At 37.1% G+C, this 15673-nt stretch overlaps 1 protein-coding gene across 2 annotated transcripts in view; it reads left to right on the top strand.

The window, feature by feature from the left end:
- LOC306859687 (protein NDRG3-like) overlaps positions 1 to 15673 on the top strand; it is a 61056-nt gene that overhangs the window by 25494 nt on the left and 19889 nt on the right. Inside the window, exons 2-3 of one of the 2 annotated variants that reach the window (XM_079400861.1) lie at positions 1005 to 1086; positions 3382 to 3414. In XM_079400861.1, coding sequence (XP_079256987.1) covers positions 1030 to 1086; positions 3382 to 3414 — 90 coding nt within the window. In that variant the 5' untranslated portion in view covers positions 1005 to 1029. Of the gene's footprint in view, positions 1 to 1004; positions 1087 to 3381; positions 3415 to 12347; positions 12699 to 15673 lie in introns of those variants that run through there. The other variant, XM_079400862.1, reaches the window with a different exon arrangement.

Below are 15673 nucleotides of genomic sequence, written 5' to 3'. Positions count from 1 at the left end.
GATAAAAAAAAAATGGTTCAAACAATAATATTGTGAAATATTATTAGAATTTAAAATAACTGTTTTCTATTTGAATATATTATAAAATGTAATTTTATTCCTATGATGTAAAGCTGACTTTTCAGTGTCACATGATCTTTCAGAAATCATTCTAATGATGCTTTGCTGCTCAAGAAACATTTTGTATCAATGTTGTGCATACAGACAGACCCCAAACTTTCAAACAGTAGTATGTAAATTCAAACTCTAATGTGCTGTTGCCTTTCAAAATGTGTCTAAACACATTATATTCTCAACCCTAATATGCAATATATAAACTGTTATGGCCTATTCTAGTAGGATTCGCCCACATTTTATGATCCAATTAATTCCCAGTGGATACCCAACATGTTTTTTTTTTATTGAAAATCCTGTTTTACTAGGAAATGAGTCACGTTACAGCAGTAAAATCAGTTTCTGATGCCGTTTCATTTCTTTAAGTACGCCCAAAGGGACTGATATCTGCATTTGCATGCTTGCGTTCTGCCCTAAAATGCAGTAGCACATTTGATCCCGGATGGAGAGCAGCGCAGGGGATACAGAACCTTTTTTTCAGCAACACCAGTAAGTCACCCAGTGCCATTATAAGGGTGACACAAGCCTACACAATGCCCTTCCTGAAACAGTTGCATGCATTGACCTTCAGGATGGCCACAGAGAGCTAAACTATGAATTAAACATGAGCTCATCTGAATTCGGTTAACAAGGACAATGGGAGTTTGGTGGTGGTTATTAGGCAGGATGTTAAACACCCCCTCCCTCTGTCTCTCTTTCTCTCTCTCCCCCTCTCTCTCTCTCTCTCTCTCTCTCTGTGCCCTATTTACTGTAATTCTGTATTCATGAGCATTTGGCATGCTGAGCCATGTTCCCTGTTGGTCAATAAGTCAGTTCTGACTGTAATGATGTACTAATCCATATCTGTCCTGTCTCTCTCTCTCTCTCTCTCTATCTTTCTCTCTCTGTAGTGACGGGCAGCTGTCAGGCTTGAGGATGGATGAGTTACAGGATGTGCAGTTGACTGAGATCAAACCCCTCTTGACAGACAAGGTGAGTTCGCACACATTTGTCTGGTTGTGAACGCCAGTGCTTCCCCTCTCTGTCTTTAACTACATCTCACCCCACCACTCCAGTTCTCTCACTCTGACTCAATCCCGGGCTCCTCAAGGCACTCGTCTCGGAGCCCGTTACCCTTGGATACCGAGCTGTACCGGAGCAGTGAGATCAGAGAGATGATGTATAATGTCATCAGGTCCTAATCTCACAGCCACTGGTATCACAACAGAGACTGAAATGAGCAGCTGCTAGAAAATCCTCAAGAACAAGAGCTTATTTATGTGTGTGTACTATATAAAGTATGCATATACTGCCTTATGTCAGGCTTTAAAGAGCACTATTGAGCAAACATGAAATAGTTTTTTTTTGTTTTTTGTTTTTTTGGAATGGTTTATTGAAACTTTTAACAAAAAAATGTATACATCAGGCTTTTATGGCTTATGATAAAGAAGAGAATGCTGCTCGTACTCCGTCTGTTGTACAGGTGCATCTCAATAAATTAGAATGTCGTGAAAAAGTTAATTTTTTTCTTGTAACTTTTCAAAAAGTGAAACTTTCATATATTCTTTTGATTCATTGCATGTAAAGAAATTTCTAAAGTTTTTTTTGTTTTAATTTTGATGATTAGAGCTTACAGCTCATGAAAGTCAAAAATCAGTATCTCAAAACATTAGAATATTTACATTTGAGTTTCAATTAATGACCATCCTTACAGTATAAATTCCAGGTATCTCTTGTTCTTTGAAACCACAATAATGGAGAAGACTGCTGACTTGGCAATGATCCAGAAGATCATCATAAGTCACAGAGGGTCATTACTGAAAGGTGTGGGTGTTTATAGAGTGCTGTATCAAATGCAAAGCTGACTGGAAGGAAGAATTTGGGTAGGAAAAGGTGCACAAACAACAGGGATGACTGCAAGCTTGAGAATACCGTCAAGCAAAGCTGATTCAAACACTTCCATACCACCTCAGCAGTGCCACAAACTGATCACCTCCATGCCACGCCGTATTGAGGCAGTAATTAAAGCAAAAGGAGCCTCCACCAAGTATTGAGTACATATACAGTAAATGAACATACTTTCCAGAAGGCAAACAATTCACTAAAAATGTTTTTTTTTTTTATTGGTCTTATGAAGTATTCTAATTTGTTGAGAGAGTGAATTGGTGAGTTTTTGTTAAATGTGAGCCTAAATCATCACAATTAAAAGAACCAAAGACTTCAACTGCTTCAGTCTGTGTGCATTGAATTTATTTAATACACGAGTTTCACAATTTGAGTTGAATTACTGAAATGAACTTTTCCATGACATTCTAATTTATTGAGATGCACCTGTATTCTGAGCAAAAATAAGAACTCTGGTGCTGATATGCAAGATGAAATTCTGATAGTGGAAATAAACAGTATAAGACTTACATAAAATGCATATAAATATCAGTTGTCACTCTATATTTGCCAATAATATGTCTTAAGATGATATTTACATGTTAGTTTTATGATGAAAGTTCTGTATTTTTTGTGGGGGACAAGACATAATGCAATACAATGATTATTGAGAGATGAACAACTAAACGTTTTTCATAAACCCAAGTTGATTCAATCCATGTTCATCTTAAAATATTACTTGCAATATAAAATGTACACTTTTAGAAAGGAAATAAGACTTTTTACTTGCTAAATATGAAATATCAATTAGATGACAAATTGTGTATGTTTTCAGTTTTGATCATGTTGATAATTTAGATGCCTTAGAAATTTGCATAACAAATATTATAAAGATGGCTTTATAAAGTTAGATTGTGAACTGCAACAACACTGCCATCTAAACAGATCTGCTCTGTAAAAGATGTTTACATTTTACAAAAACATTTTGAAAATGTTTCCTTCTCTTAAAAAGACCATGTGGGTTTTGTGACTCCTGGTGGTCACTCTCTGCTTGACCAACAGTGTCGTTCAGTTAAGCAGAAATATAGCTGGTGATAAAATCTGTTCCTTAAAATACTCTGTTGTTTTAAAAACATCTGCATGATCCAAATTCATTTTAGATTAGAGAAGGTGTGACACCACAAGTGCAAACCACAGCTGAATATGCATGTCATGTTCTGCCAGTCTCAATCTGTACACACAAAGTTCAGTTATTTACAGAAGTGAATACTTTGTCCTTTCTTTAACAGAATATAATTATGTGGTCAATGCCAGGTATGGGCCATTGTGTCTTGCATGACCTGGTATTTTAACATTACATGCTTAACCCTTTCAGCTGATCTCTTTCTCTCTCTTTCCACACAGAATGGACAGAACTTCCAGGACTTTGATTGTCAGGTAAGAGTCTCTTGTGGTCATTAGGCCTGTATGTGCTGCATATGACCTCCTGTAGCGCTCACCCGCAATCATTAATCTACTCTTCCTGTGCCGCTGGTTTATTTCCCAGCACTGTGTGATGGTGAAAGATTCTTGACCTGTGCTTCACTGCTGAGCAGTGAAATTCACTCTGGTGTCTCTTTGTTGTGTTATGGGTGTGTGGGAGGGCTTGTGGGTGGTGAGTTGAGCTGGAGGAGAGCAAGTCGTGTACACAACTGTGTTATTTGCTGAAGAGCAAGATTTGAGTCGGGGATGTAAGCACACTTCATTATTATACATTTATTCCACTATTATTTCTCCTCACTTCATTCTTTTTTTTTATTGGTATTTTCTCCAGTGGCAGTCATTCAGTGATTTTATATATGTAATTTTATTTTTATTATGCTGTCAGCACATTTAACGGCCCATTTCAGTTGATTGTGTTTGCTCTCCTGCCGTAGGCTCTACAAGTGTAAGAGGTGATCTGGTCTTTTCCAGACCACTGCACATTTCTGTCAGTGCTGCTCACCAGCTCTTCATTATTCAGTGTCCTCTCCATTCTCCATTGTCTCAGACCTGATCAGATTGACATCTGATCCTCAGCGGGTATAGGGCAGTTGTAGTCCAATTTCAGCCAGGAAAAACAAGTCCTGTTAAGGGACATGAGGAATTTCTGTGAGGAAGACAAGCAAGTGTCCCTCTTTAAGAGGAGGTACCGCAGGCATAAGTAATTTTGATTAGATTTAACTAATTTTCCACGATGTCTCGTAGATTCTAGAAAACTATCAGTTTTCAGAAAACATGTTAAATAATAGGCAATATTTACTGCAGTTCAAAAGTTTGGGATCAGTTGGATCTTTTGCTGAAGTCTGCATTTATTTGATCAAAAATAGAGGGGAAAAAATAGAGAGAAAAACAGTAATATTGTGAAATATTATTACAATTTAAAACAATGGTTTTCTATTTTATTATACTTTTAAAATATAATTTATTCCTGTTATGCAAAGCTAAATTTTCATTAGCCATTACTCCAGTCGTCAGTGTCACTTGATCCTTCAGAAATCATTCTGATTTATCAATATACTGATTTATTATCAATGTTGGAAACAGCTGGGCTGCTTAAGTTTTAAAAAAAATTTGGAACATGTATTAATCAAAGAATCCTGAAAAAAGTATCACAAGTTAAAAAGAACTGCATATTCAAAATAGAATTTTTTTTTTAACAGTGTCTTTTACTTTCACTTTATATCAATTTAACACATCCTTGCTGAATAAAAGTATTCATTTCTTTAAATAAAATAAAATACTGATCCCAAACATTTGAATGGCAGTGTATATTAGTTGTCATTTTATAAATCTTTTCTTTGTGACATTTTGCTCATAAAACATTTTTATATTTATTTAATTTGTTATTGTTTTAATTAAAAAACAAACAAATTCTGGTAGTTAACCTTTTTTAGTTATCATTTTACAGAAATTTATTTGCATGGTTTCTTCGACATAACATGCATAATGCACGCTTTGCGTGTTTTATTAACTGAAATGGGTAAAGTCACAATACAAAATAAAACCCTTTTGTGTTTTCATATGAAGAATGTTTCATGTTTTTGCATGAAAGTAAAATTTGTAGTCTATGCACCTATAGTAATTCCCCTTAACAGTTCAGTCTCAGAGTTCAGGTCTTCAGCTCCTGAAGTATTAAAGAGGCTCATTTATATGAGGTTTGGTCTGTACCCTTTAGTGAAGCTCATTTGGAGTATTTTTAGAGTGCTGTAAATTACACAGTAATTTATCGAAATGTGAGGATCTAGGATCATACCAGTGTTCACAGGTTTAAATTTATCCTGGGTCTGCAGGTTTGTCAGCTGGTTGAATGGATCGGCGTCTCAGGCGAGAATTACATCACACAGTCACACACCTGAGAGGAAGCTGAATGTGTTAGTAGTCATACGAATGAAGTATAAACAAGAGATGGGTGAAGTCATGAACTGTAGTGATTGTACATGTGCCATTTGTCCTCTGTGTTGCAGTTTAAAAGTTTTTTTTTTTCTTTTTTTATTGGATTTGTACTAGAGCTGGTAACTATGCAACAGGAGGAATTGAACTATTACATAATGTAACATCTCTGAACTCCTGCAAAGGGAGAAAGAGGAAACTGCTACAAGATCAGTCTAGAGGAACTCAATTAAGAAACTAAACAACTGCCTGAAGAGTCCAACCTTAATGGTTCCTTGAAGCCCCATAATGCCTGATGACATTACTGTTTTTTAGCGTTTCTAGTTCTCGGCATGCTAATGTCATTAGGCTGAGCAGTTGCTATGGTGACGGTGTGAGAATGGGCTCTGTAGGTGATGTAAGCTGACACCTGTTGGGCTCCTCCTGAAGAGGGCAGTGTAAATACATTTAACAGTCAAGCTGTTCTCGCAAAAAAAAATACATGTTTGATGGTTGTTTAGCTCTGTTTGGTTTGTTCTGTATGTTTCAGAATTATTTATTGTTTAGTAAATGAGCAACTTTAGCTAAATGATGCTGTTTGGTCTTCTGGCTATGCAGGCTTGTTTTTCTCTCTCAGTGTCTGGCTGATTAAAGTGTGATGGTGCAGCGTTGGTTCTATGGCATTGGGTCAGATGGCACACGGGGCAGCGGATGTGTTTATTCAGGCGTGACGCTGCCGGAAAAGGACAGACACAAGAGATGACAATTTACTCTCATTACAATCATATTTGCTGTATGCAACTGTTTTCAACTCCCTCTATTACTTGTAAACACAAAAACATGTTTACAGGTTACAGAGTTAATCTCTAGCAGCAATTATGTAATTCACAAAGCTGGTGATATAAAGTATGATAGACTGCATGCTGTGCCTTTTTCACAATTACTACAAATAGGACATTTTTTGGACATTTTCATCATAACATTTTTACTTCCTTATAGGGTTGCATGATTTAATAAAATTTTATTGTCAATTACAGTTTGGGCTTCCAACAATTATGAAACAGGATAATTAAGTGAAAAGGTTTGTTGTTTTTGTTTTAAATCCAGCTCACCCTTTTCTTTTACCGCAGTGCACTTTCATATTTCCTGATTTATTTTTATATATAATTGTGATCTCAGTATTGACCAAAATAAACATGATTAAGAAGCCCTACTTCATCACAAGATATAATCTCTAGAATTTTAATATATATAGTATATATTTGTATTTATACCTTGATTACTAACTGGCCAAAATCAATATCGTACTAAGTCTAAGTACTAAGTATCATACTAAGTGTTTATATATATATATTTTTGTCTTTGTTCATAACTATTGCATTTAACTAATGTTAACAAATTTGTGTTTAAAAAGTTGTTTCCAAGTATGCTTGGCTCGATAGAGATTTTTGTGAAGCAGTTAGACAGGATTGTGGAGATACACACTGCCCTCTGTGGGTCATGAGGTGTATTGAATTCTGTTTTAACTTTTTTTTATATATATAGTTGTCAGACAGTGTAGAGACAGGGCTGACATTTTAATATCTGAGATCAAAACCCTCTGCCTCTCTCATCTCTGACAGCGTAGCAGATTTGGAGCATCCTCAACTGCTGCTGTGACAGGATACACCTGCTGCTTGATGTGGCCGCTCTCAAGCACACTCGCTTGCAAACAGTTACATTGATCAGGGGTGTGTTCCTGCGCTGGGGTGTACACGCGTGGGCTGCTCCACGGGGGGCTTTCTTTACACGTTGCAATCGCAGGGAAATCCTTGTTCCCCTTCACCCACTCTCTCATCCATCAGAACCTCAGGTGCATCCTGGGACAAGGCTACACCATCTGAAATGTCAAGGCTTAACCTGTGTTTCTGGGTTATGCTCATAGGTTTATAAACGGTAGGCATGTTCAAAGATCAGGGAAGAATCAATCTCACTGCCACTTACATAAGTTAACTTCAACATTATAATGCAGGTTTTGTCTTTGTGTGATCTTCATGGCTTTTGTAGCAGTTCACATGCTTTTTGACAGTTCAAACATTGTGCATCACAGAATGTGATATGATATCATTAGGTACGAAAGAAATGATGCAATATTTAATGATGGAGGTTTGTTTAATTGTCCACATTCTCTTATGTCGCAGAATTATGCTGAAATGCTTGAAATTATTTTTTAAGCCAATCTTCAATTACGTCAAAGTAAAAAGAGGATTGCTAAAAAAAAATTAAAAAATCAGTTTTCAGACTCTGACATTTAAATAAAATGTAAATAAAAAGAATATGAAAACGAAATAAAATGTTTTTATATATTTTACATGAGTTTTTAGCTTTTAACATCTTTGCAAATTTATTAAAAATAAAAAACTTAATTCCATTGCGTTAGTATTCACTGTTATCTGGGACAGTTGAAATTTAGTTCAGGAGAATTCATATTGCTTGTATATATGTTACTACACTTCAAGTGAAGTTAACCTGTGGCAAATTCAATTGAATGGGTATGATTTGGATAAAAGATCTAACAGCTGAAAATGCATATCAGAGCAAAAACCAAGCCCTGAAGTCAAAAGAACTGCCTGTAGAACTCAGAAACAGGATTGTGTCAAGCCATAGATCTGAGGAAGAGTTCAGAAAAAATTCTGCTGCATTGAAGCTTCACATAAGCATGTAGCCTCTATTATCCTGAATGCAAGAAGAACCAGGACTCTTCCTAGAGCTGGCCTCCTGGACAAACTGAGCAATTTATGGAGAAGGGCTTTGGTTAGATTGGTGACCAAGAACATGATGGTCACTCTAGTTGAGCTTCATGATCATATATGAAGATGGGCGAAACCTACAGAAGGACAAACACCACTGCAACACTCCATCGATCTGGGATTTATGGCAGTGTGGCAAGACTCAATCCTCTCTTCAGTGAAGACATGAAAACACACTTGGAATTTGCATAAAAGCACGTAAAGGACCCTCAGACTGTGAGAAACAAGATTCTCTGGTCTGATGAACCTCAAATCATGTTTGAAGGCAACCAGCTCTGCTCATCACCTGTGGAGTACCATCCCAAAAGTAAATTGTGCTGGTGGGCAGCCTCATGCTGTGGGGCTGTTTTTCAGCGGCAGGGACTGAGGCGCACTCGTCAGAGTAAAGAAAAGCTCAATGCACCAAAATCTTGAGATAGCCTTAATGAAAACCCAGTCCAGAGCATTCAGAACCTCAGAAACAACAGCAAAACAACATTCCCTTTCGGATGTAAGCATCATAACAATGCGCTATCATATTGCAACACATCAAAGCACTTAATACAGCACAGTCGAGAATAACTTTTCTAAAAACAACATTTAGAACCGTGGTCTAGCTTTGACTCTTGCTGCTGATTTGAACAGCGACGCTAACCGTTTTAAGTGTCAGTTGCCTCTCATTTTTAACCAGAAATGTGCACGCTGCTTTTCTGATGTTCATTATTGTTTTCCTTGTCTTTTTCCTGTGTCACTTAAAATGTGTCCGTTTTGAATCAAAGACAAGACACGTGAGGAAAAAATAAACTGTAGCCTGTCATAAATCGCATTAGTTCCTGAACTTTCTACCGTCCGTTGCTGGAAATTAAATTACTATACATGTCCCGTACTCAAAGTTTACTCGCGCTTTTGGTCTGTGAACTTGATCTCGCTCAGGACACGCACTGTCCGTGGAGGTTTGGCCAGGACCGGTTCCAGAATTAAATCACTGAGGGTGCTCTTGCATATATTTACTGTCCCGTCTTTGGTTATCACTCTGTCAAAGACTGCTATTTGCTATAAATATTCCTGAAACTTTACAGCGTGCATGTGTCCGAAAAACAAAAGGTTCATACACATTCTGAATGGATTACTGCATAGAAAGTGCACAAAGCCCGCTCCATTTATTATCACTAAAAAGGCCCCGGTCAAGTGAGCCATCATCTGCGAACGGTCAAGCCATCCGGCGCCTGGATTTGAATGCTCATCTATTTTTAGAATTACGGTACAAATGCATGGCACCGCCAAAAAGCTTCATGCATCACAACACCTTATTCCATTAACAGACGTTCAGCAAAATCTAGATGACGGCTCACTTGACCGCGGTCTAAAAAGCGTCACTCTTCTTAGTTCATCGCGATCTACACAATGAATCTCTTATTTACATAGTGTCTGCTCTTAGTCATGAGATGATTCACGAGCATGCAAAACTGCACTTGAAACTCCGGCGCGTTCAGCAAGTGGAGGAATTCTGACAAACAAAAACGTTTGTGGTTGGCCATTGCTTTCAAGAAATCAATAGATATGTTTGTGATTGGCTACACTGCTCAACGCTGCAAAAACATGTAGGATAGTTTACCAGATCCTCAATTGCTTTTGCTTCCATTTGAGGGTATTTAGCACCGTCTAGTAGGGCCTACCTATATATATATTCACACATATAGTTTTGCTTTTTGCAAAGAACGTGAATAGGTTTGCCTACACAGCTTCATCTCTATTGTACTGTTCTTATCTCTTGACTATCAGCATTGTTGCATGACGCTAATGATCTAAGATGACCCATTTTACAAACCATTTGTCTTGCGTTGCTGTTGAATTGCGACGTGCACACATCTGATGTGATCTAGGTCAAGTTTACCTTGCCTGTAGCTTTACGTTTGTATGATGCTGTGAGCACTTCAGTGTTTCCACATCAGCGTATAATTAACTGTGAATATATGAATGACAGTGGTATTTGTCTATAGATTGATAACAATATCTAAATCTTCCTACTTGTGTTACGGTCAGTTTTCGGTCTCTAAACAGACTAAATCCTTAGTCAAAAATCAGCAGTATCAGATGTGTTCATCTAACACAGATTTCATTGTTGAATGGTAAGAGCAGCATCATTCTGTGAGAGCTGGGATTAAGATTACACCCTTCACACTTACTCACTCTCTCTGTCATCTCCCCTCTGTTTTGTTATCTATTTCAGATTTATCCACCCATAAGTGGCACATAAAAACTTGGTCACTTCATGTTTGAAGATTCTTGTTCACTTGGCAGCTTTTTCTGGCCAATATAAGTGTCTGACTCATTAAGACTTGATTACATGGGATGGCATTTTTAAAGAGTGCCCTTGTGAAAAACTTTTAAAAAGAATACTTATGGAAGTATTGTACTTTTTAAAAGAATATACTTAAGTGTGAACACTTTAATCTTTTGGACACTTTAATTGCATGTTAATTGCAGTTAAATGAAAATAGATTATAGTTTAAATTGACATTAAATGGAACTTTAGAGTGCTTAAATATAAAGTTATCTTTACATTTAATTTTTAATGACACTTATCTTTGAAAAATGGCTAAATACTGGCAAATATTTGATTAACTAAAATGCACGTTAATGTCATTTCTTTCATTTTGAATTTCTAGTTACACATTGTAACACTGTTGTCATTTAGTATATTTAAAATATATTTAACGTACTAATTGGTTTAGTTATGGTAGTCAACACATCAAAATAAGTGTAGGATACTTTAAAGCATGAAAAAATATTTTTAAAACATGAATTAAAATGCACAATGTTTTAAAGTAAAACTTAAAGTGCACTTACAAGTGTGCTTAAGTCTCTTAAGCTAAAGTAAATCTACTAAAGGAACGCATTACTTTTAAATTTACAATGAAACATCTGAGTTACTTTTTCAAATTAGTAACACGTTACTGTATTCCTTTTCTGTTTTTTTTTTCACACATTTACATTTATTCATTTAGCTGACGCTTTTATCCAAAGCGACTTACAATTGCTATATATGTCAGAGGTCGCACGCCTCTGGAGCAACTAGGGGTTAAGTGTCTTGCTCAGGGACACATTAGTGTCTCACAGTGGATTCGAACCCCGGTCTCTCACACCAACGGCATGTGTCTTATCCACTGCGCCATCACCACCCACTGACATCACCTTTCCACTGACACATCTCCTGTCACCGTATTGAGAGAATTTGGGAGTGAGGTGCTAAGACAGACACACATTCTTCAGCCTGAGGCTTATTAATTACACGTTTGGTGTGAAAGGGCCTTTACACTTGCCAACTTTTTGTTGTTAAAAAAAAATAAAAATAAACAAGCCCAGCCCAGATTACAAAAAGTAATACAAAAGTAACTTGCACCAAGAGTAACTGAGGAACACAATTAGTTATTTTTTCATGGAGTAACGCAATATTGTAATGCATTACTTTTAAAAGTAACTTTCCCTGACTCTGATTTCAAGCATTTTTTTTTTATGTTCTTAAAGATTTGAAGTACACTCAAGTGCACATTAAACACTATTAATCTTTTCAAAGGGCGCTTCCACACTAGTCAGAAGAAATCTGTTCCACGTCAACTTAAAATTATCATTCACCTAAATTTGTTGGAAACTTTTGTCATTGTAGGGAGTGATATTGTGCCTAAAATGTCATTGTAAGTCCTCAATGAGAGCCAGAAATGGTATTGTACAGTAATGCACAATCTCTGAGGTTATCCAACAGCAGAACAGATTTGCTTGAGGTATTCAGCTCTGTAGTATCACCTAGTCATCTTGTCTTGCCTTGGTTAAATAGAAAGCACCGCTTCGTTTTTCCTCCTCACAGTTACCCAGCGCTGCAGCCAGGCTGCGCTCTCCGGACGGGAAGATCAGAAGAGGTTAAGTTTAGGATTACAAAACTACACTGTGGCAGACGATCACATTTCCCACAGCAGAGCCTCGAATCTCCTTTCCTTTCACATTTTCTGTCTTTAACCACAATAGCGGAGACCTTTGGAAATATTCATGCATGTATTGTCACTATGGCAACAGCAACTTGGATGGTACCGCATGTTGCATTCACTTTTGGATGGATTTATCCACTTCTATTAATTACATTTCCCAATAATCACCCTTATCAACTCACCCGCTGAAACAAAAGCAGAGATTTACACACCCAACCCCCTCCACCTTACCCTGTAAATCCAATTAGAGCAGCTCGAGTGCCCTCCTCTCTCTCAAACACACTCTCCAGGCAGTTATACATCTGCTTTGCTTTGGATCCCCCTTTTATCCTCTCATTTTACCAACGTCGGCTTCTATTGAGAGGGGAGAAGGCTTTTATTTGTTATTGGTGGGTGTTCAATGCCGTCGGTCTGGTCTCTGTTAATCGCTGCTGTCCCCTCCCTTACCTCCTGCCACCGCCCCTCTCTCTGAGGAGAGAGAAAAGAGGGAACCAGAGACAGTGTCTGTTCTGTGATCGCTGGATGAAACATGACAGCAGTGCTGGACATCAACCAGGTTTCCTGTGCAGTGAGCAGTGTGGTGAGTGTTAACCGAAAGACCCTGTTTTGTGTCGGAGTAGCCTGTTGCTTTCCCTCCGAAGCAGCAGCGGGAACTTTGCAGACGTGATCTGCTCACGCTCTCACATCTGTGCATTAGTGCTGCTGGAGTTTGAGTCGTGTCGTAGGTAGTGTGGCTGGATGATGGGCGTTGTGTGTCTTTTGTCTGATGGTTGTTTACGTATGTGTGTGCTGTCATGTGCTTTCATGTGTCTGAAAGTGTCAAAGGGAGGCCTTTTGAGTGTGTGTGTGTGTTAGGGTGATGACACAGTGAAGCATGCTGTATGATGGCCACTCTGTTGGGTGGAGGCAGAGCTTAAAGATTCTCTTATCACTGGTGATGTTGATGTGCATTTTAGTAGCGATGTCTTAAAAAGAGGGAGCAATGATTTTCCATAAAGAATTTGTCCCTTTATGTAATTTGCCCTCTTGTTGCTGTTAATAATAATAAGTAGTAGGTAGTGGTGGTAGTAGTAGTACATGCTGTGAACCAAATGCATAAAAAAAAAAAAAATACATAAATGTAAAGAAATGGTGATTAATATTAATAAGGTAACACTTTACAGTAAGGTTTCATTTGTTAACATTACTTAGCTATATTAATAAATTATACAACATTTATCTTAGTTCAGCATTTACTGCATGTACGTATGCATATTAAATTTAACAAATGAAACATTATTGTAAAGTGTTACTACTACCACTGATAGTAGTGTATGTGTTGTGGTATAGCATATGTAATTCATAATGCATATATAATAAAATTAATTAGCTTGACACACATTCTAGGTTTTGTTGTGCATGTTATAAATAATCTGCACATTTTTTCTTAATTATTTTAATTATGCTCAACATTTTAAGCAACTTTGCTTTTGGCTGACATCCCAAATCTTTCTTCAGATGATGATGATAATAATAATAATATTTATTATTATAATTATGATTTTTTTTCCCTGTATTTCAGCCAGCAAACAATATGGTAACAATCATGAACTGATAGTGCATGGCTGTATATGCAGTGTAATCTATGTGCAATACAAAATCTGCAAACTGCATAAAAGTAATAATAATAATGTGCAATTTGACTACTACAAATAGACTACTGTGTAATATACAGTACTCTTAATATATTTAACACTATAATATATAATTAATATTAATAAAATGTCTTTACTTGACGTGTTCCAGGTTTTGTGCACATTATACATAATGCATAAGTTTTTCTTAAAAATAATTAGAATAATGTTGTACCTTTAAGTAACTTTAGCTTTTTAGCAGTGCATGATGCTGCAATAAATTTTTATTTGTTTGTTATATTGACTTCTTACAAAGCCACATCCAACTTCAGTTACTAAAATTAATTGCCTTATGTTAAGTAACTTCAGGATTGTCACATTTGCCATTTAAATCACATCCTTACTGTTTTACTTTTGAACAGACCTTTAAAAAATGTCTTGCAGAATTTGTGCGCACTGCGCAGGTGTAGTAACTTCCCTATCTTAATAGCTGCTTTTGTCTCTGCTGTTTACAGAAAAAACAGAAGACAGGTGCTTGTGTTCGGATGAGATTTTGACTTTTTACTGCACTGACAGCCACCCAGCCTCTTTATCAAGTTCACCTTGTTCCCTTTCTTCCATCCTTATCAGAGCACTGCCATCTCTGACAGATCCCTGACACATTTCTGAGCTGCCCTCAGGCACATCTACCTTTAGCTTGATCCACGCTGCCTGCTTTTACATTTCTGTCCTGCTGCTGCTGCTGGTTGGCTGCTGTGGTGTGGTGTTGTCTTGGTAACTGAGTCTTTTTGTTGCTGTAGGTTCTTGAATTAAGAGGAAAAAGACCAATAGCAAGTGACCATGCAGTGTCAGAAGTGATCATATTGTTGCTGTTTTAAGTACTTATGTACTTAAGTACGTACTTCAAGTAATTAATGCTTTTATTTAGAAAGGATGCATTAAATCGATCAAAGTTTATCATTTTGCAAAAGATTTCCATTTCGTAATAGTCCTATTCTTTAGAATTGTCTATGCAAATTATCCTGGGGGAAAAAATCTAAAGAAAAAAATGCAGCACAACTGTTTTCAACATTGATAATAATAAGAAATTCTGAAGGATCATATGACACAAGAGACTGGTGTAATGATGCAGAAAATTCAGCTCTGCATCACAAGAATGTCTTTTTTTTTTTCATTTTTTGGAATATTAGTGTTTTTACTGTTACTATCTCTTTTTTTGTCAAATAAATTCAGCCTCAGTGAGCATAAGAGATTTTTTTCAAAACCTTTACAAAATGTTACAGACCAAGAATTAATAGACCAGGAGCTACAAGCATTTAGCATCGCAACGAGAGGTATAGAAACATAAAAAATGCACAGCAGTTAGTTCACACACGCTTTTTTCAGACAAAACCGTTTTATTTCAGATGGACGAGTAGTTGTGCAGCGTCAAATAGAAACCGGGTGTCCTCCAACTGATGGAGCTTTGCAACGGCTGTTTCCATTGTAGACCGCTTTGATTATAAAGGGAGTGATCACGTTTTGTCATGTCACAGTGTGCCGCTCGTGTCCAGTGTAGAAATGGTTGCACTGTAGAAACACCTGTTTCTGGAGACTGTCTGAAAAGTGCATCAAGACATCACACAATAGTCACCTAACATGAGATGTCAAGGAGAGAAATATGTGTGTGTGCACAAACATAACCGCCTCGTCTATTTTTAAATCTGCTACCTTTAGTGGGTGCTGTGTGGTTTGCTTCAGGTGTCAGCTGCTAGTATGATTTCTAGATCTGCTGCTTAAGACATCACTATCAGAGACATTACTTGTGTAGAGAGAGAAGGTTTTCTTCTTACATATACAACAAACATGCATGGTGCATCTTCGGTTAAGGTCACTATAGTCTTGTGTTTATATAAGTGTGTGTGTGTGTGTGTGGAGTCTGCAGGTTTACATCAAATCAGTG

Source organism: Barbus barbus (genome assembly GCF_936440315.1).
Source record: "Barbus barbus genome assembly, chromosome: 40".
Taxonomy (NCBI): domain Eukaryota; kingdom Metazoa; phylum Chordata; class Actinopteri; order Cypriniformes; family Cyprinidae; genus Barbus; species Barbus barbus.
The sequence above is the reverse complement of the archived record's forward strand: the minus strand, read 5'-3'. Positions and strand labels throughout refer to the sequence as shown.